The following is a 23,116-nucleotide window of genomic DNA, read 5'->3' as shown; positions in this document are numbered from 1 at the left end:
AATCTTAAAGCTGAATGTCTAAACTTCAATTTAAGTATCTGGCAACCTCAAAAAAACTAATTTAAATATGAGTTTTTAGGCCTCTAAAATGCGTATTTTCGCATTTTTCAGATTTTGAATCGCCTGAACTCGAAAACTATCAATTTTTGAGAAAATTTACAAGATACCTTTCTTATTTAGAATTGCCCTCTTCTTCTTAACGTGCCCTATCAAGTCCCCTTGACGTTGGCGATTAACATGGCGAAACTGTCTCTGTCTCGAGCTATTCTAAATAGGTGTTCTGCTTTCTTTATTCCTGTCCACTCCCGGATATTCTTCAACCAAGAGGCCTGCTTTCTACCAATTCCTCTGCGTCCTTCGATTTTACCCACCATAATAAGTTGAAGAATATTATACCGGTCTCCCCTTACTACGTGTCCAAAATAGGCCATCTTTCTATATTTGATGTTATCAAGCAGCTCGCGGGTAGCATTTGCTCTCTTAAGGACTGCCACATTTGTCAGCATAGAATTTGTTTTGTTAGAATTGCCCACAAAACTTAAAAATATATGTTCTGGAGAAAAAAAAGTGATCTTTTGTATTTGTTTAAAAAAATTGTTTAAACAATTTCTGCCCAAAAATTCCGCCCGGCACCCTTCAGATTTGTTTAAAGAGGACATTTTTGAATAGGAATCCACAAAGAAACCAAATCAGAAATTTTTCCAGACGGGAGCGGTCTCACCACATGGACTAAAAGCAAATATGAATAAACTAGCCCCAACAAAAAGGGCAATGCAAATAGCAACGCTAGGTATACGACTGTCAGATAAAAAAAGGAACGACTGGATGAGATCAAAAACTAAATTCGAGGATATCAGAAGAAAAATTGCCAAACCTAATTGGACCATTGCAAGCCACACTGCTAGACAAAAAGACCAAAGTTAAAATGTCACAATATACAACTATTAGAGACCTTGAAGAGCACAATAACGGTTGTTCTGAAGCTATTTATTTGTGGCATTTTTATGATTAACTATTTAGTGGGAAATAAGCCACAATTAAATTAAAAAAATTATTTTATTAACGTTTCGAAGTCCAAATCAGGTTTCGTTGTCAAAATACAAAATACTACTACTGTAGTATTTTGTAAAACATAATAGTACTTTGTATTTTGACAACGAAACCCGATTTGGGCTTCGAAACGTTAATAAAATTATTTTTTCAATTTAATTGTGGCTTATTTCCCACTAAATAGTTAATCACAATACTGTGGCTTATTTCTAACCAAAATAGTACATTGCATTAAGATGGCACAAGAAAATAACTTCAGAACATATTGAATTAATATTTATTAAAACATTTATATATAATCAATTTTAATTTAAAAGTTCCACATTTCGATTATTCATACGATCCCTTCTTCAATTTTTTTTACTACGCCATAGGAATCAACCTTTTCTAGTTTGTTGAAGATGTCAACGACAACCTTTGACTGGGTCATTAAAAGTATTCATAAATCTTTAGATAAAATCTGATTTAAATTTTTTGATTTTTATTTAAATTTAGTAGGAGGGGCAAATGGAAATTAGTCCGTAAAAGAATAAAAGTATTCAAAAAATTGAAAAATTTGTCACTTTGAAAACAGGGTTCGGTGTAAATTAGTGCAAAATGAACTACCTGGTAAGTAAAACATACCAATATACTTATTATATACGGTATATGTAAAATATAGTCAGCGAAAAAATTTATACTTGACTAGTAGATTGTGCAACAATTATTACAGGAAGGTACCAATTTCTCACGAATTTGAAAAATCGCAATTCAAACGAGTGAGAAATTATCTTTCACGTGTTACATACTATACTTTTTCTACAACCACACTTTTTTAGAAACATAGCAACGTGTAGTTAGTCTGAATAAAACAAAACTTATATTATGATTTTTCTTTCGATGTGATACAGAACTCGGTAGCAAAAACTATGATTTTTATTTGTCAAAAAGGTCACTTATTGCTCACTAATGTTATATTTTAATTGTAAAAAAACATCAAATTTGTTAACCTAAAACTATGCAGAAAAGCGATTTTGATTACTGGTTTAGTGCAATCACTAAAAGTTGATATGAGTTATTACCTCGGATTTCGGAGAACCTCCATGGATTTTTATGAAGATTGTTGAGTGGTTAGATGATACCTCAAGGAACAAAACTGACCAATACTTTTTGAGTTATTAAAGATCAAAGATTTTAATTTTTCATGAAAAAAAGTTTGTTATAAAGAGGTTTTTCATAAATAACTCAAAAGCTATAAGTTTTTAAGTAATAATAAAACGAAAAAATTCTTTACCTTTTAGTATTAATTCAAAGTGAGTTATAGTTTTGTATTTTTCTTTAAGCTGAGTACCTACTCAAATCTAATTATTCATGCTTAAATAACGGGAAAACGATACATTTATAAAATATACTTACTAAACACTTGTCAAATTACTCAGAAATACCTATCAAATGAGCTCCAGAAGAAGTTGATAGCATTCAAATATATGTTACAAAATTTTTTCCAAAAACATGTTATATTTTTTTAGAATAACTCCGTTAATATTTATGATCAGGTTCTTCCAAAAACCATTTAAAGGTAATTTTTAGTTTTGTTTTCAGATACTAGTTATCTTACTGTATACCAAGAGGTTCTAAATTATGGAATAAATTCATTTTTTTAGAATAGGCCACTTTTAAATTATGATTTTTTGACGTACCTATATGCCATAATAGTGACGTCATGGATTTGGGCGTGATGACGTAATCGATGATTTTTTAAATTGGAATAGGGGTCGTGTGAAAGCTCATTAGAAAGGTTATTTAATTATCTATTTAGTAATATAAACAATAACATCATTATTTATACAGGGTGGCCAAAATAATAATTTTAGAAATATATTAATTGCCTCAAAAAGAAGAATTTATGTAATTTATTTAACTCAAAATACATTTTACTGAAGACAGAAAATATAAAAATAGTATATTAAGTATGGAGAACGGTAAGGGTTTGGAGGAGGAGCGGCGCGACGACTCCAATTATTGTCTGAGATCGGTTACCCTTAACGTTCGACATGCTTATAACGTTTTTTGCACGATTGATACCATTATAAATTATAAAATTAAACATTTTCGTCATATTGACTAGTTTCATTCATTTTATCAAGATAGATACTTTGGTTGTTAGGTAGTAACTAGGGTGCATAACAACAATGGAGAATTGAGTTTTTATTTAGTTGTCAATAATTTTAAGTACAATTTTGATTATTATAAATTAAAATATAAGCGAAAGTGAATTTGAAGAAATTGAACGGGCTTGGGAAGAAGGGTGTTCCGCAATTATTCCCGAAAAATCCAAAATCCGTTATCAAAATACCTACCAAAGTTTTAAAAAATGGTGCGAAGGCAAGAATTTAAGAATCGAAGAAAAGACTCTATTGGCATATTTCGTTCAAAGACATATTAACAAATTGTACCATAAGTTTCAATATTAACAAATAATTCGTTAGTTTTCTTTATTCTTTCAAAAAATAAATTAAAATTAAGAGATTTTTTAACTCGACGGTAAGTGAATTACTTACCGTCGAGTTGGAGTACTTACCGTCGAGTTGGATTACTTACCGTCGAGTTGCTAGTAAATGTCACCTACTGACGTAAAATCTGTCACGGTAAACAGTCAAAAATGATCAATCGTGCAAAAACGTTTATTTCACCAATAAACATTGTCTTTCGCTTAAATTAAATGTCAAAAAGCCGCCCATTTGCCTCTTGGCAGTTTGAACATTCAATTTAAGCGAAAAGCAATGTTTATTTGTGAAATAAACATTTTTTTTATATTCTCTGACATCAGTAAAATATATTTTTAGTTAAATAAATTACATACATTCATCTTTTTGCGGCAATTAATTTAATTCAAAAAAAATTTTTTGGCCACCCTGTAAGTAATGATGTTAATGTTTATATTACTGAATAGAGAATTGAATGACTCTTCAAATGAGCTACCACACGATCCCTATTTCTATTTAAAAAAATCATCGATTAAGTCATCACGCCCAAATGAATGGCGTCACGACATGATAAGTCAAAAATCATAATTTAAACATAAAAATCGACCTGTTTCGGGATTTCTCTCCAAAGTAGCCTATTCTCGAAAAAAATAATTTATTCCTTAATTCTAAACCTCTCTATACAGGGTGATCAACTTCTGTGACAAAGTCCAATATATCTGTTATTATAAAATATATGAAAAAAAGTTGTTAATAAAAGTTATAAACACCTTTAATGTAAACATCTTAAAATTAGTGAGAAATATACAGGGTCCTCCATAACAGGGTTCCAAACCAAAGTTATGTTTTTTAAATGGAACACCCTGTATTTTATTCAAAATATGGTTTCTCTACAGTTTTCTGATTAAAAAGATATTACACTTGTTTAGAGTTATACTGAGTGTTTCAAAGTTATGAGCACTTCTATCAAAAAATCATGCTGATTTGATCGCCCTGTATGATTCTAACAGTATAATATAAACTTATTTTTTTACTGCTTTTGACTGTCAATATTAAAGTAGTTTTGCAACAACGTACAATTTTTTTATCACTACACAAATTGTATACAGGGTAAGTCAAAATGCAAATAAAATATTTTCTTCATATTTTTAAATGGAACACCCTGTATTTTATATTACCATCGAAAAGTTCTTTCATTATACTTGCATATCTTTTAAATATTCCCTATACCTAAAGTTATTAGTTTTCGAGATATTTTTTGTTTTATTGTTGATAACTCATAGATACGTTTATTACAGTAAATTAATTACCCTTAATATTAGAAACCAATGAGTTTGTTAATGATAATTAAAATTAGACAGCATTTCATTTTTTCTCCAAGTTTATGGTAAATTCTATATAATAACGACATTTTATATTTACTGACAAAATGATATTAATTTTCCGCGAAGAAATGGGAACTATACATTGCTGCAAGTTCTTGTTCAAGGTGGCTTTGAAATAATTGACACAAGAACTGTCAGATGTAAGATTTTAATTATCTGTACGTTTTTATTTTTGTTATTGATTATAATTTTTTGGCTATATTGTTATAATTGTGACCTAACAATGAATTTTAGTCGTGAAGAAATGACAGACATGATATGGATTTTAGGAGAGTGTTTCAAAAACTCATTAGTTGCCACAAGAATTTATACGGAAGGTGTTCGTAGCGTCAACAACCAAATAAGAGATCATTTGACAACTTATTAGACAGGTTTAATTGTACTGGTTTTGTTTATGAAGCAAAGGAAAAGACAAAAGTCATTATTTTACAGATGAAAATGAATTAAATGTTTCACTGCCTGTTAGAGAAAATCCTCATACAAGTATTCAAAATATTACAAGAGAGCAAGATATAAGTTATGGATCTATCCAAAACATACTCAAGAAAAAAGCATGCACCCATATCATATACAATTACATCAGGAACTTGTTGGGGATGATTTCGAACGAAGAGTACAATTTTGTCAATGGTCACAACAACAAATAGTTATACAGAGAGATATTTTTGAGTTTGTTCTTTTTTTTTGAGACGAGGCAACATTCCACAAAGATGGTAGTGTAAACAGACACAGTTTTCATTATTATTCCACAACAAATCCGTACTGTGCTCAGACACATAGTCAAACGAGATGGTCCTTAAATGTTTGAGGTGGAATCATAGGCAATTACGTTCTAGGTCTTTTTTCTATTAGGGATCGGTAAATGGTGAGGTTTATTTAAATTTTCTAGTGAATCATTTACCTATTCTACTTGAAAGTGTACCATAAAATACCCGCCAACATATGTGGTACCTTCACGACGGAGCCCCTGCTCACCACAACGCACTTGTCAACGGTGAACTCGATGAACTATTTCCTGAAAGATGGATAGGAAGAGATGGGCCAGTTCACTGGCCACCCAGATCACCAGAATTAAACGAAGTTGACTTCTTTTTCTGGGGTTATATTAAAGACGTAGTGTATAGGACACCTCCAACAATAGTTGACGATGTGAAAATAAGGATTCAAAACGCCTTTCAAAGTGTCACACAACAAATGCTTACAAACATCAGTAGGTCTTTCGAAACTCGTCTCCAGGCTTGTTTAGACTTTATGGGAGGTCATTTTGAACACCTTTTATAAGATAAGAAGTACGTTGAACATTTTTTTTATTTAATTTAGTTTTGTTAATAAATTTTAATAAATTAAAGTATTGTTATTAATAACTAAGTAATACATGTTGTTATCAACAACAAAACTAAAATATCTCAAAAACTAATAACTTTAGGTATAGGGAATATTGAAAAGATATGCAAGTATAGTGATAGAACTTTTCGATAATAATATAAAATACAGGGTGTTCCATTTAAAATTATGAAGAAAATCTTGTATTTACATTTTGACTTACCGTGTATACCATTTGTGTACTTATAAAAAAATTGTACATTGTTACAAAACTACTTTAATATTGACAGTCAAAAGCATTAAAAAAATAAGTTTATATTACACCGTTAGAAACATACATGGCGATCAAATCAGTATGATTTTTTAATAAAAGTGCTCGTAACTTTGAAACACTCAGTATAACCCTAGACAAGTGTTATATCTCTGGAATCAGAAAAATGTAGACAAACCAGATTTTGAATAAAATATAGGGTGTTCCATTTAAAAAAACATAACTTTGGTTTGGCACCGCGTTATGGAGGACCCTGTATATTTCTCACTAATTTAAAAATGTGTACATTAAAGGTGTCTATAACTTTTATTAACAAATTTTTTTCATATATTGTATAATAACAGATATATTGGACTTTGTCACAGAAGTTGATCACCCTGTATAATATGGTAGTACCATAATATCTTGCTTAATTTTTTTTGAACATATTCCTAATCTCATTTAAGAGAGTCCGTTTTTCCTTTTATTTAGTTTTTATTAAACATTAAAGTATCAAAAGTCTTTGTTTCTAAAGTACAGTGGAACCCCGATAAGTCGGCCTCCGATAACCCAGAAGTCCGGCTAACCCGGACCGATATTCATCAGACAAAATAAACATTTTTTCGCTTTGACTGAGTTTTTTACCAAGAAATAAACAATACTGTATACAACTGTACGTAATTTAAATGTATTGTGCATATGTATTTCATGTTTTTGCAATTATAATGTGTATTTGCTTATTATTTATATGTATTTTATTCATTTTTACCATATTCTCTGGATCGGCCGCGGTCCCAATTAATCCGACTTATCGGGGTTCCATCGTATGTTATATTTTATCTTTTTTTGGGTTTTAGTATTTTTGTATTACTTAAATATTTATGATTCATCGTTGTCTTCAATACAGTAATACGAATACTATTTAGAAGGTTAATAATTATATGTATAAAATTTACATTAAAATTCCATTTTGATACCAATAAAGAACCGAATGCTTTACATTATTTATCACCCAGTAATACTTCTCTATGTAAAAAAATAAAACCCAAATCGCTATAAAATTATCTGAATACACAACGAAATTTACACTAATATTATAGTGGTTTCATCGGATCTTTGCACACGCATGAAATGATTCACAAATTACTTTTTATACTTAGTCTCTTTTTTACTCACAGAAATGAGTATCGCAAAATTAAGCCGCTTCTCCATAGAAACCAAAATAACTTAAACAAGGATAAGTGATACGGCATGTCTTTGATACATTATTTACTAAGAATTTTGATGCTTATCATGTTCAGTAACATTGGCGCATTTCTTGTGTTTTAAAATGGTTTTTCATATTATTTAAACTTTCAGTCTTTGTATATTTCATTGTAATTTTTATTCTCAAACATAATTGTTAGAACGACTAACTATTGCTCTCGTATTTGATTACTTCCGGTAATTATTTATTGTTTAGCTAATGAGACGAGTAATATCTTTCAATTATACAGGGTGTAACAAAAATACAGGTCATAAATTAAACCACATATTCTGGGACCAAAAATACTTCGAATAAACCTAACTTACCTTAGAACAAATATGCACACAAAAAAAGTTACAGCTCTTTGAAGTTACAAAATTAAAATCGATTTTTTCGAATATATCGAAAACTATTAGAGATTTTTTGTTGAAAATGGACATGTGGCATTTCTATGGCAAGAATATCTTAAAGAAAAATTATAGTGAAATTTGTGCACCCCATAAAAATTTTATGGGGGTTTTGTTCCCTTAAACCCCCCAAACTTTTGTGTCCGTTTCAAATAAATTATTATTCTGGTGCCATTAGTTAAACTAAATATTTTTAAAACTTTTTTGCCTCTTAGTATTTTTTGATAAAGCAGTTTTTATCGAGTTGCGGTTTCTTTTTAATATGTTTACATAAAAATTTTATGCGGGTTTTGTTCCTTTAAACCCCCCAAATGTTTGTGTACGTTCCAATTAAACTATTACTGCGGTACCATTAGTTACAGTGTTTTTAAAACTTTTTTGCCTCTGTATTTTTTTGATAGAGCATCTTTTATCGAGATGTGGCTTCTTTTTTAATACGGTTCAAAAAATACCTAAAAATGTAAATCATAAATAAATTTTCATATTATTACCAAGTCTCCATAATCGTACTTTACCATATACAAATATGTGGTGGATTTGACAAATATTCAAATATCTCGATAAAAACTGACTTTTGGAAAAAGTACTAAGAGACAAAAAAGTTTTTAAAAACGTGTGTTTAACTAATGGCGCTACAATAATAATTAAATTGAAACGTACACAAAAGTTTGGGGGGTTTAAAGAACCAAACCCCCATAAAATTTTTATGGGGTGTCCAAATTTCATTATAATTTTTTCTTAAAATACTTCCGCCATAAAAATACCACATGTCCATTTTTAATAAAAAATCTCTAGTAGTTTTCGATATATTGGAAAAAATCGATTTTCATTTTGTAACTTCAAAGGGCTGTAACTTTTTTTCCGTGCACATTTGTACTAAGGTAAGTTATGTTCAATCGAACTATTTTAGGTCCCAGAATATGCGATTAAATTTATGACCTGTATTTTTGTTACACCCTGTATAAATTGTCAATATACTACATGAGTCTGGCAATAGTTCTTTCGAACGGAAACTTATTTGTTTATTTTCTAGATTGCTGTTTATAACTGTTTTTTAAATTTATTTATTAGCGTCCTATATTTATTTTTATATTAGTTACAGTCGGTATGATGTTCAACCTGCATAATGTTGAGTCCACCAATCTCCTGGAAAAAAGATCAAAAACCTCAATAAAATAACTATACCTATAAAATACGTCCACCGGGATAATAGCCATTTCCTAATAACTACATTGACCATACATACTGACGTATACTTCGTCTAATTTAATAATAAATTTAATAATAATAAAAATGGTATACATTTTTATTTTATAGTCGTATTACTCCGTAGAGTAACTAGGTGCATTTTCCGTTGGAACTTTACCAAGCTGCAGACAGGGGATGTGAATTGCATAGTGTACAATTCCTTCCCTTTGTCTTCACTGCAGCATCCATTTGGCTTGCAAATTGTAGAAGCCTTGAAGGTGTCACCAGAAAAGTGTACCAATAATTTTTTCAATTTAAAAATCTTTTAGTAATACTTTTAGTATTTTCAATATTATTAATGTTGCTTTTAGAATTGAAAAACTTCATCTTTCAAAAAAAAACTTCATCTTTCAACTGCCAGATGACACTAGTCACCTACCCTATTTGTTTCAGTTGCAATGTGTGGGAAAAGCTCTCGGTGCTGGTCAGTTAGGATATGGAGAACAATGCCTGCGCTCTCTCCGATGAGATTCCAATAAGAATCGAAAATCGCGATTCAGAGAGCTGGATTGCGCTCCGTATTCTAATTGAAAAGTAAGATTGTTTTGCCTTCGCATTGCAACTGAATAAAAATGGTATACATTTTTATTCGTCTAATTTACTTACCGTTGCACGTCATCCGCGTCGTAGCCTGTGACGTCACATAATACCAATACGAAATATTTAGGCGGTAGGTGTGTTCTTTTTTAGAATCATTTTACCTAGTACACCGGAATTACAGCCACTAGACATATTTTATTATATACGCGTACAAATAATATTTGAAGATTTCTATTAATGTTAACCTAAAGAACTACACAATAATATGTTTCATTTAATTTGTATAAATGGATTATAAAGCGTTTTTATGAAGCACATTTGCTCAGAACACACTCTACTGTAATCGAACGAAGGTGATATTTTAGAATAAATTGGTAACATTTATTTGACAGTTGCGGTGATGACACTTCATATTTGGTTATATTTGTTACTATAAGTATTTGTTTTATTATATTTGCTGTTTTTATTATTTACTTTAACGTAAGATTATAACTTAATTCTTGTTCTCTATTTCTAAAGATTTTATTTATTTACATTGAATATTAATTTGTTTTGTTGTATAATCAACGTTTACAATAATTATGTGATCTATTTGATTTAAAATGGATTCAGGATTTTTTTATACTTTGGCAACTATGTCAACTTTGACCTCTGGCGTAGATAATGACGTGCAACGGTAAGTAAATTAGACGGACTGTACGTTTAATTGAATGTTTTGATTTAACTTGTTTGCAAATGAATCACTACTTCAATCTAACATTACCAGAAAAGTTTGAACAAAAAGGAGATCCACTATACAATGGAATTATACTGGATCAAACGGATACCAGAGAAACAACCTTCCCTTCAGTAGCTGAAATACAAGAAGCAGTTACCAGACTGAAAAACAATAAGTCACCTGGATTAGACAACATTAGCGCAGAATTAATAAAAGAAGGCGGAGACTCCCTATTGAATGCGATATACGAAATAATAGTAAATATATGGAATAATAAACAACTGCCACAAGACTGGAATACCGGAGTAATTATTCCACTACATAAAAAGGGAGATCGGCTTGAATATAAAAATTACGGTTCAATACCGCTACTGACTGGCATCTAAAATATTGTCAAATATTGTCTATGAGCGATTGAGACCATATGCGGAACAAATAGTTGGGGGGTATCAAGGTGGTTTCTGCAGGCAGAAGTCCACAATAGATCAGATCTTCGTCTTCAGGCAAATCTTGGAAAAGACTAGTGAATTTAATATAGACACACATTATCATCTCTTCATTGATTTTGAGAGTGCTTCATCGAGAATTTCTGATCCACGCCCTGAAAGAGTTTAATATTCCAACTCAACTCATTGATATAGTAAAAGATACACTTAAAGTACAGAGCCAAATTCGAATTCAAAACGCACTAACAGATACAATACATGTTAGAACGGGCCTACGACAGGAAGATGGCCTATCCTGTATTCTATTCAACATCACGTTAGAGAAAATAATTAGAGAGTCAAAAGTCAACACCAGAGGAACAATAATAACAAAAAGTGTACAAATATTGGCATTTGCAGATGATGTTGATATCATAGCTAGAAGCAAAAGAGAAATGATAGAAGCATTTAATGCGATAGAAAGAGCGGCACAAAACAGTGGCCTAAATATTAATAAAATAAAAACCAAATACATGAAGGCCAGCAAATCGACAGGCCAAAGAAACCTACAGAATCTGACAATAGGAGACTATAACATCGAAAGCGTAAAAAAAATTACATATCTAGGTTCACTAGTCACCGCAGATAACAATGTCAGTGAAGAAGTAAAGAGAAAAATACATATTGCTAATAAAACATATAATGGACTAATTAAACATCTAAGATCTAACAACATCACGAGAAAAACCAAATGCAAAATATACAAAACCCTGATAAAACCGGTCCTTATATATGGATCAGAGACATGGACACTGTCGAAAAGCGATGAGAACTTATTAGGTACGTTTGAACCAAAAATCCTCAGACACATATATAAGGGGGTGAAAGAAAATGACGTATGGCGCAGAAGATATAATTTTGAACTATACGCAGCATACAACGAACCCGATGTCATAACATCCATAAAAATCGGACGTCTGCGCTGGATGGGCCATGTTGAACGGATGTTGGAGACCGAAACACCAAAACTTATAATGAGGCAAGCACCAGTAGGAAGAAGGTCAAAGGGAAGACCCAAACTTAGATACATGGAACAAGATCTGGAAACACTTGAGATTACCCACTGAAAGAACAAAGCAAGGAACAGAACAGAATGGAGGAAAATCCTAGAAAAGCCAGGACCCAAAAAGGGTTGTCGAGCTACTGATGATGACGATGATGATAACATTACCAGCAGCGTAATAATTGTTTTTGTTTTATTCGGTATTTGTTAGGTTACAGTATTAATATATTTTAATATTTTTCTAGATTATTTGTGCAATCTTGGCTGTAGCTTTTGCAGCTCCACAAAGAGTGGACGAAGATGATGGCCAATATCACCCTGAAAACAGTGGACAATATGCCGCTGATGGTGCTGGAGCATATAGAGGTGTTCCAACTTCAGCCTTGGGTAAGACATTGTTTAATTAAATCAATTGGTTTATGATATTGGCTTCATATTGCTCTTCATTCATATTGTTAACATTAATTATAGTAGGGAAACTTTGGATGGTAAATTTTCAGTTACTAAAGAGTCATCGAGACCTTTTGGATCGTTCTAAAACCAAAAAAAGTTAAGTTTTCTATTTTAGTGGGGAATTTCCATTTTTTAATTTAATTTTTTATATCAAAAAATCGTGTTTTCCGATTATAGCGCCATCTATCAATAATTCTAAAAAATATCTTGAATAAAAGTTACTTATTTTTACGCATGGATTCAAAATCTGCAATAAAAATGGGGGTTCCTATAAACTAACTCCCCACCTCCCACCTTTTTGGGAGGTCGTATTTAGTTTCATTCGATAGATTTTTGAAAAATATTAAACACGTATTCTTCAGTTTTTAGATCTGATGTTCATTTTGCGAAATATTTGTTTTTTTTTTGTGAAAATTTGTGGCTCGCCCATTTCCTTACATCCCCCTTCAATCTTCAGATTTTTGAAATATATACTGCTCTTCATCTATTTAACTTACCTTGTCTTAATCTGACGTTTTCGACTTTTTCTAGGGATACTTTTTTTTACGGACTGCTCTCAACACACGCCGTGTATTACGAGTCCATATATGGTAGGGGTACATTTACAGGGTACAATGTTTCTTCCCCATGTGATTTTCTGACGCTCTCGAGTAACGCGCAAAATCCCCACTTGGGTTCTCCTACCGTTAGAATAATTTACTCCCTACGGAAAAATTGAACTTTTCACGGAAATTTGACGTTTTGTGAAAAATAGGTCGTTTAAAAATTACACACAAAATATTTGACCATATACGAAACTCTAGTAGAAAACTGTGTATATGTAATTATTGAGTTAAAATTTTGGTTTACAAAACATTTTATAATCAACTATTTTCAATGTAAAATTTTATCTTTAGATAAGCCTTAGCAGATGCAAAATATAAGAAGGTATGCTAATAATATACTTTTTTTTATTGGTACCCAATTTTAATTATCTAATGTACGCCTCAGCGTGTTTAAATTCGACTTTCAAAAACGCGCGTGTTTTAAAGTTACCGCATGGCAACATCAACAGTTTTAAATATTGATCTGACCTAAGACGAGTATATACCTTGCAATATGAAATACGAGTATATTATATAATATGAATAAAATATTACTAACAAATGTTTCAAAAGCTTTATTCAAATATTTAAAAATCTTAATTTTTTAAATGAATGTGAAAAGTACAATGGGTAGTGTTTGAAGTATGTATTTATACTTCCGTTTTTTAAATCAGAGGAAATGCTGTTCAAATTAATACTTATTTTTAAGCAATACACAACCAGTAATAACAATTAATCTTATGTGACAGATTGCAAATTAATTTTTGTTTTTCTCATTTCCATAACAACTAAAGGTATACTGATGTACATAACAAATTCAACAATTTTACATTATTAGCTCTTATTTTAAGTTTTGTAGTAATAATACGTGATTTCAAAGTGTACCAATAAAAAAAATAGCATAAGGTGTTCGTATATACCTGGTATTTAAAACACTTGCTCTATTTCGAGCACACCGGCTGCGGCGGCTCCGCCGTGTTCGAAAAATCGCGCGTATTTTAAAGACCTCAATATCCACTTATTCTTTAATATACTGTTCTGCCTATTGACTAGATATAAATACCTAATGTTAATTATTTTTCTTTACTCCTATAGGTTCTCTAGTTTCTCAATACCGCCCTCAACCAAAAGCAGTAAATTATTATCCAGGTGTACCAACCCAATATAACAATGGCCAAAATGGTCAGTACAGATCTGACAGTCAAGATGATGGTCAATATCACCCAGATCATTCCGGAGATTACAATGGAGATGGTTCAGGAGCATACAGTGGTGACAATTCCGGTGCTTACAGTGGTATCCAAGGAGGAGCTTACAGTGGCAACCAAGGAGGAGCTTACAGTGGCAACCAAGGAGGAGCTTACAGTGGCAACCAAGGAGTTGGCGCCAGAAACTACAGATATCAAGGTGCTGGTCAAGGTGAGATCCTCAGAAGAGAATAAAATTGGTTAAATCCAAATAATAATCGGGAAACGTAAGCTACGAACTCCTTTATAACAATTACATACCAATTATTAGGCGTATCAGTATTTGTACTAGTTTTCGAAGCATTACTTTCGTTACGATCCTTTTCAATATATGATGCTATGTGAATTCTGTTTCTTAAAGAATTTTTTATAGTTTATTCTTATTGCTACACTGGTTGATTTCTAGCCTCCGTATCTCTTTAAATTAGTTATACTACCACCACCATCAGCTAAAAAAATAGCTGAGCTTCTTCTCAAGCAGTGCCCGATGTATTTTTTGGGATGTGGTAATTTAAAAAATTCATCAATTTTACCGAAACTGTGAATTACAGTAGTAGGTTGTACATTTTCCACTTTTGTAATATCTGACACAAATAATCTACGATATGATATGTTTGTTGTACGTAATTACAAATATCTTCTGTACATATAAAGAAATAGTATTTTCAAATTTAAGGGAAAGTCCCAGTAGTTGACTATACCATAGTTATAAAAACTTACAAAGTAAAAACTTCGTTTATAAAATGGTATAATGTTTTATATTTTAAAATATTATTTTATCCAGTGATGACAAAGTTTCTTTCCATGTTAGTTTTAGAATTGGAAATTTTAATTACTACCACGGTTATCTCATCTTTCATATTGTTTAAACTCATTTCCAAAACTCTTCCCAATGGCAAGCGCCTGCCACACCAGTGATCAGTGCAACCTAATTTTTTTTAAAAAACCTAAATATTTAATATGCCTGAAAATTTATTAAAAGGCAGAAGAGAAATTAAATTTAATACTACATTTGTTACTAAGTAGATATTATCTCCAGCTTCTGATATGAAGTTATCTATTTCTTCTTTCAGTACTCTTGATTTTTTAGTTTATAGGTAACGGATTTTCTTTTAAGGAAATCAATAATTTTGGGATATCTGCTTTGATATACATACACTATTTTTAATGTTAATTCTGGACTTAGGATTGAGTAATTGCTCCAGAGGCTCGAAAGCTTTAATATTTTAGATTTCCATTTTTTTTAAATCGAAAAGGAAAAACACTTTCGATGGCCGCCAACGTATGTAGATGCTCAAAATCGTTCCCAAAAGTGAAAAAAATTGTCCTGAAAATACTTGCTTTCGGTACGATTTGTGTAAAGTAGAACTTTTGATTTCATGAAACATATCAAAATCTTGTTATTGTATTACTACTACAACTTTTTGTATATTTGTTAAAACTATTTTACTACCTAAAAATACTACATACATTAAGAATTTACAAAAAAAATAAGTTTTTTAATAAACACGACCAATAATAATGTGTAAGCACTAAGTGCGTAGTAGGCTTAGGTCTTGCTGTACTATTCTTTTCCACTCCCTTTTTTGTCAGTTGCTTTTCTTTTCCAGTTCGTTACGATAAGTTTTCTCATCTCCTTTAACTTCGTTACTCCTTCTTGACCTAGGTCTCCATCTTCGCGTTTTGCCTGCCAATGCACTAGATATTATCATTCTGGGAATTCTAGATGGGATCATTCTCTGCACACGGCCCAACTATCTTTGCGCCTTAATTGCCGCTAATATTTTAGGTTCTTGATATATCTCAGTTAGCTCGTTATTTGTTTTCATTCTCAGTTATACATTTAAGTTTTTCTCACCAAAGATTTGCGCAGTATTTTCCGATCCCAAACTAATAACAACCTTGGTGTCTTTTGGTTATGACCCATGTTTCAGAAGCATAATATGTTACTATCGAGTTTATTACGGTCTTTTAGGTTTGAGGTATATTTTTTTTTCCTTAACAATAAACTAATTGCTTATTTTTCCGTTACATATACTTCGTTTTTGCTTCATTTATATACAAACGTTTGGTAGGTGCCATCTCTTCGAGTCTCGTGACTGTTTCCATCAGTTTCCATGTTTCCTTCTAGCCAAGATTATCAAATCGTCCGCAAATGCTAAGCACTGAAAACATGACCAATACTACCATAAAAATAATATATCAGTAAACATATAAAATTTCAGGGCAAGTAACCAGACCCGTAGTGCAACCAACCGTACGTGCACAACCCGTATCTAGATACCAAGGTAACGCAGCTCAAGCTGGTGCACAATCTGCATATCGTAACAACGGACAATACAGCAATAATGGACAATACAGCAACGGTCAACACAATGTACAACACAAAAGCCAAGATGGATACAACAATAATGGACAATATAGAATCATTCGTAAATCAGAAGAAATTCTTGAAGACGGATATCATTATTTGTAAGTAACTAATACAAATTAAATTAAGCAAAGTTTTAAGTTTACTTACTTCTTTTAAAATTTTGTTATTGGGAAAACCAATAAAACGTATTTTATGTTAAAATATTTCATAACAATGCTAAATTTAATGTCACCAATAGTTTTGTAGACATTCTTAATTCAATCACTCAGACAATAATTAAAATAACAAATTAAATAATCTATACTGTATTAGTGATTATATTAACCCACATTTAAGTTTTTCCTTATCAGTATGATACCCCGAACTATGAGTTTAATTTTCCTGCATATATTCTTGTTCTACGTCTATAGTGTTATTTTACTATGCATAATTAGCTTTCTTCTGTAAACTTGTTAGTACCTACTGACAATTAGTTGCATTAGGGCCGACGTCTTGTTTGCTAAGCACAAGTAACTTTGTCTTTGTTGTATTTATGCTTAAGTCCGTTATTGGGCATTCTCTAGTGACTTGATCTATAAGGAGTTGAATATCTTTGATACTATCAGCAATGATCGCGGTGTCGTTTATTGCGGTGTCCAAAACTTACATATTATGTTGGATTGTAATAATAATCTTCATCCAACATAATGTGATCACCAGCATATTAATAAAATAGATTCTTGGACCAATTACTTGTATTGATCTCACATTTTTATAAGTTTAACCGCCACGTCATATCTGCTCATTTATTTCTTCAATATTTCTTCTTGACTAGCTTTAAACTCGGAAAATTCGCCACATACACTATAGCCCTCTATCTCCTACGATCTTGCGCTTCAATTTCCCATTGTTGTACTCCAATTCTACCATGTGGTCTCTCAAAAAAACACTGTCTTTAACCCTCTGTCTTCTTCTAATCTTACCACATGACCTGTTCATCTTATCCGGTTAGCTTTTATATGTCTGACCATGCTTTCAGTAGCATACACAGAAACCAGTTCCGCATTGCGACACCCTCTCCACTTTCCTGTTAATTCATATCTTTGAGGACGAAATTAATAAATTAATAACAGTCTAAGAACCTTTATTTTTAAATACCAGCAGCTTATTTATTTATCACTGATGTAGACTCCATGTTTCACTTCCGTATATAAAAACTGGGCGGGCACTTGATATGTACAGTCTTCATTTAGATTTTCCTTTTAGCAGCTTAGATCTTAATCATGACAATGGGGAGTATAACACTCTATTCCCTGCAGCTATTTTTCATGAGACCTTGTTTTTTTGTATGGTTGACATCTGTAAATATTACTACCCTCAAGATATTTAAACCCTTTTAATACTTCGAAGTGTGGTCATTAATGGTTATCTTCTGCCTAACTCTTGGTCTTGGATTTTTAGTTACTAGCATGTATTTCATCTTCTCTTCATTTATTCGAAGACCCAGACTACCTGCTTCTTTTTTGAGTTGTGAAAATATCTCTCTCGCGTCTCTATTAGAATAAGCAGCTGCATTTAGATCATCAGCAGATGCCGACAATAGCTTTAATCTACGATTTGCAAATTTACCTGTCTGTAAATTTACCTGTATTTACCTGTATTTACCTGTGTTTGCAAATTGACCTGTGCATTTATAATAATGCAATACATTAATCAATTCTCAGTTAATACCATAATCTTGAGTGTTTTCTTAGACTTGACGTTACACTGCCTTTTTATAAGTTTTTGTTAGTGTATTTTTTATCCATCTTTAATTAATTTTTCTATTTAAGCTATGAAACTGAAAATGGTATTACCGCCGAAGAAGAAGGTCATCTCGTAGAAAGAGGAACTGAACACGAACATATGTACGTTAAAGGTTTTTACACTTACCCAGCCCCTAATGGTGAAAAATATACTGTTGAATACACTTCTGATGGTGTAACTGGATTTGTCCCTGTTGGCGCCCACCTCCCAACTGCTCCTGAAGCTCAACAACGCTCTGTAGTTCAACAACAATAAATATATTTTGTATAAAATATATTATCTACGTTATACGTAGTAAATTTGTAAAGTTAATAGAACCCAATATAATTTAATAAATACTAGTTTTTTAATTAGTCCTTTACCTGAAATTTTGAAAAATGCCTTGCTATATTTTACTATTTTGTTTATAAAAACAAAATCAATGGGAAAATCCCAGTAGCTGGCTATATGCCATAATTAAAAAATCATACAGAAGTAAAAACTTAGTTTGTATAATGGTATAAAAAAGTTTTATTAAAAAACATTAAAAGTCATCCAAAAGGATTTGCAAAACGTTTTCAATCTGGATCAGATAATCCTCAGTGCGTTCTGCCTAGTACATGAAACTAGCAACTCTTTGAAATAGATTACATCGACAATTATGGTTTACATAATAGTTGTATGAAATTTATAGCGACTTCAAGTCGATGTTAAAAGATTAAATGTGTTAGGAGTGCTCAAAGGACAACATGGTTCCCTGCTCGATAGGAACTTGTGGTTCTTGCCAGTTCAATTGACACAGACCAACAAAAGTTGGTTGACTTTTGTTGGTCTGTGTCCATTAAACTGGCAAGAACCACAAGTTCCTATCGAGCAGGGAACCATGTTGCCCTTTGAGCACTCCTAACACATTTAATCTTTTAACATCGACTTGGAGTCGCTATAAATTTCATACAACTATTATGTAAACCATAATTATCGATGTAATCTATTTCAAAAGTTGCTAGTTTCATGTACTAGGCAGAACGCACTGAGGATGATCTGATCCAGATTGAAAACGTTTTGCAAATCCTTTTGGATGACTTTTAATATTTTTTAATTAAACTTTTTTATACCAGTATACAAACGAAGTTTTTACTTCTGTATGATTATGTTTATAACATTAACGATTATGTTTGTCTGAAAAGTTCAGTTCCCATGTGTCTCAACCGAAAGGTTTATAACCAATGTGTTTTGCCTGTACAAACTTATGAAGCAGAGACTTTAACAGTGACACAAGAATCTTCGAGCCTTCGGGACCACATAACAAACCAACAAATCAGGCACAGATCAGGAGTTCAAGATCTATGACGCTTAAGTGGAACTGGGCAGGCACTTCGCTAGAACACAAGATGGATGGTAACACGACGACTCATGGAATGGAGGCCCAGAAACTATAAAAGAAGCCGAGGATAACTACCGACTAGATAGACCGACGACATAAAAAGAGTAGCGGGAAACTGGCTACACGCGGCCCAGTGTAGAGAACCCTGGAAAGAACTGAGGGAGGCCTATGTCCAGTAGTGGAAGCGATTGGCTGCTTGATGATGATCATGGATTGAACTCAATGTACGTAACCCCATTTATTTTACTTATTTTAACAATCTATTAAAATTCTCCTGTTTCAATTAATTAAAAAAATTATTTTGGGACAGGGAAAAGGAACCTATTGGTTCCTTTTCTTTTCTTTTCTTTTCTTTTCTTTTCTTTTCTTTTCTTTTCTTTTCTTTTCTTTTCTTTTCTTTTCTTTTCTTTTCTTTTCTTTTCTTTTCTTTTCTTTTCTTTTCTTTTCTTTACTTTTCTTTTCTTTTCTTTTCTTTTCTTTTCTTTTCTTTTCTTTTCTTTTCTTTTCTTTTCTTTTCTTTTCTTTTCTTTTCTTTTCTTTTCTTTTCTTTTCTTTTCTTTTCTTTTCTTTTCTTTTCTTTTCTTTTCTTTTCTTTTCTTTTCTTTTCTTCTTTTTTGTAGAGGGGTAAAAATTAGGGGTTGTGTGTATATTTTAATTCTGCATCATATAAAATTTAGGTAGACAATTTTGTCCAGAAAATTAAATAAAATTAAATTAAATATAAGCTTATCGCTTATGGGCATGGAAAGTAGATTACAACCTATTCTCAGTACTATAGAATATACGTGTAAAATTTGATAAACATAGGCAAAACCGTTTCGGAAGAGTATGGTAACTAAGACTATGACAAGAGAAAAAATTTATTTCTTAAAAATTCGTGTAAAAACACCAGTTTTTCAAATACCAAACTGCATTTAGTCTGCAGTCAATATTAACAAATATATTTCTCAATGGGTTTTATTAAATCCAGTTTTTTATTAACCCCCTCGTGGCTCAGTGGTAAGAGCGCCTACCTTTGGATCGAAAAATCCGAAAGGTTCAAGCGCCTCCTGACAAGCTTGAAATAGACAAACTGACTGATAGATATGCATTTTCAAAATGTTCATATATACATGCAATAGGTCCCACTAAAATGGAAGCATAATATGGAAAATTTTTTATTATTAAATTTATGAAAAAAAGTTATTCTTAATAAAATGCTCTGCATAGTTTAAAACCTGAGATGCAATCATCAGATATAAAATTTTATCAATAGTGTACGAGGTAGGTCAAAAATATGAATTCCACTCAAGAGTAAAGTACCTTTATATTTCACAATATCGAAAAGTGTTATTAAGAAAAGTATATATAACACCGGTTTATAGCGTCCTGCGCCTTCCGGTTCCTATTCTCCAGCCGCGTCGATCTGTCGAATCTCCTGGCCGGAGATCTCTCTCAGACATGGCTTTCTGGATTCCACTTATCCAGGTTGTTTTCGGTCTGCCCCTTTTCCTTCTTTCCGGGGGTTGCCATTCCATTATTAGCTTTGGGAGTCGATGTTCCTCCATTCTTTGTACATGACCATATCAACAAAGTTGTTTTTGTTGGACTTCTTCAATTATATTTGTTTTTCTATTCATAATATCTCGCACCCGTTCATTCGTTATATGTGAGAGTCTGGAGATGCAGGCCGATCTTCGCCAGAAGTCCATTTCCAGCGCGAGCAACTTCTGTTCTGTTCGCTTATTCAGTTGCCACAGGTTTAACGTCCATACAGTACCACGCTTTTAAAGATGCTATTATAAAGCTGTATTTTTTTTCTTTTAATATGGTTTTTGACCAAAGTAATGAGTTCAAAGCTCTTATTACCTTCTTTCCTTTCATAATTCGTTCCTCTATTTCGAATTCTTTCGTTCCACTTTGTTGGATTCTCGTTCCAAGGTATACATAATCAGAGCTTGGCTCGATAACCATATCATCCTCTAGTTGTAATTCACTTTTCTGTCCTCCTATACACATATATTTGGTTTTTTCATATTAACGTATAGGCCCCATTTTTTGTATTCTCGAAAGAGAAAAGTTATTTGGAATTAAAAACTATGTTATAATATGCAATTATATTCTTCTAATTGAAAAAAAAAGAATGTGTGTGTACTTTGTACGCGCGTAAGAAGTTATACTTCTATCATATGAGTTCGTAAAAATAAATATACTTTAAACAGTTTGTTTTAATTTTTTTTAAACACCAAACTAATTTTGTGCTTGCCGCTTTAAAAAAATAAAAAAAAGTTTAGGGTTGCATTGGATTTGAACTCAAGACCTCTCGATCTCTGGCCGAATGCTATACCAAACACGCTACGACTGTGTCTGTATCGGTTCGGACGTACCTAATGACAATTCACGGTAACAAACAGACAAGCTGTGAGGTATAATAAATATACAATAAAATGTTTTAATAATACTCATCTTAATCCTGAGGAAGGCAAAACCAAGGACAAAAATTTTTTAATAAATATATTTACTAAAAACACTAATATATTCTTTCATACCTTTTCTTGCACTGATATATTTATATATATATATATATAACTAGAAAGATTTAGCAACTAAACGCCATACTGTCTGTGTGCGCATGCGCGCAGTATTATGAAATTTTACTCTCAATCGCGCCTAAAGAAGTATAACTTCAATAAAAAAATTTAAATTTTTTTTCAAATACGGATACCCTTGGATATCTAACGGATATCTTGTTTACCAATAGTCCTAGAATTTTTTGTAATAAACAAGTTATAATGAAAAATTTAAAAAATAATCATAAAAAATATCAAAAATCATTTAAGTATAATACCTTGAAAAAGCATAACTTGCTTAAAAGTAGTCGTACAACCTTAAACAATAGACGATTTTAAAGTTAATTAACTTCTCTTTCTACTGAATGTACCATTGTATATACATAGAAATGCGTAGAAAAAAGTTAAAGAACAATGTTTGGAAAATAATGAGGAAAATGGCCCAAAAATGCTGTAAGCGGCGAACTTTTAAAAATCGTATTTCGGAAACTGTAAATTCTAAAGATTTATACTAAACGTCATTTTAAAGAGAAACGATGGAAGTTATTTTTCGTTGAAGAAATGCCTATACCTATATCCCTTTGGAAAAAAGTTATGGGGCAAAAAACAAAATTGCTTTCTTTCGTGCTTTTCTCTTGCTT

The 23,116-nt window shown here is 31.7% G+C and overlaps 1 protein-coding gene across 1 annotated transcript; it reads left to right on the top strand.

Moving 5' to 3' along the window:
• Positions 1-1,541: 1,541 nt before the first annotated feature.
• On the top strand, positions 1,542-18,901 carry LOC126890727 (larval cuticle protein LCP-30-like). The gene is made up of 5 exons (XM_050659895.1): positions 1,542-1,659; positions 12,366-12,507; positions 14,253-14,576; positions 16,630-16,876; positions 18,590-18,901. Exons 1-5 carry the CDS (start codon positions 1,648-1,650, stop codon positions 18,816-18,818), a joined length of 954 nt encoding a protein of 317 aa, XP_050515852.1. The 5' UTR covers positions 1,542-1,647; the 3' UTR covers positions 18,819-18,901.
• The last annotated feature ends 4,215 nt before the right edge of the window (positions 18,902-23,116 follow it).

Source organism: Diabrotica virgifera, chromosome 8 (assembly GCF_917563875.1).
Source record: "Diabrotica virgifera virgifera chromosome 8, PGI_DIABVI_V3a".
Classification (NCBI taxonomy): domain Eukaryota; kingdom Metazoa; phylum Arthropoda; class Insecta; order Coleoptera; family Chrysomelidae; genus Diabrotica; species Diabrotica virgifera.
The sequence above is the reverse complement of the archived record's forward strand: the minus strand, read 5'-3'. Positions and strand labels throughout refer to the sequence as shown.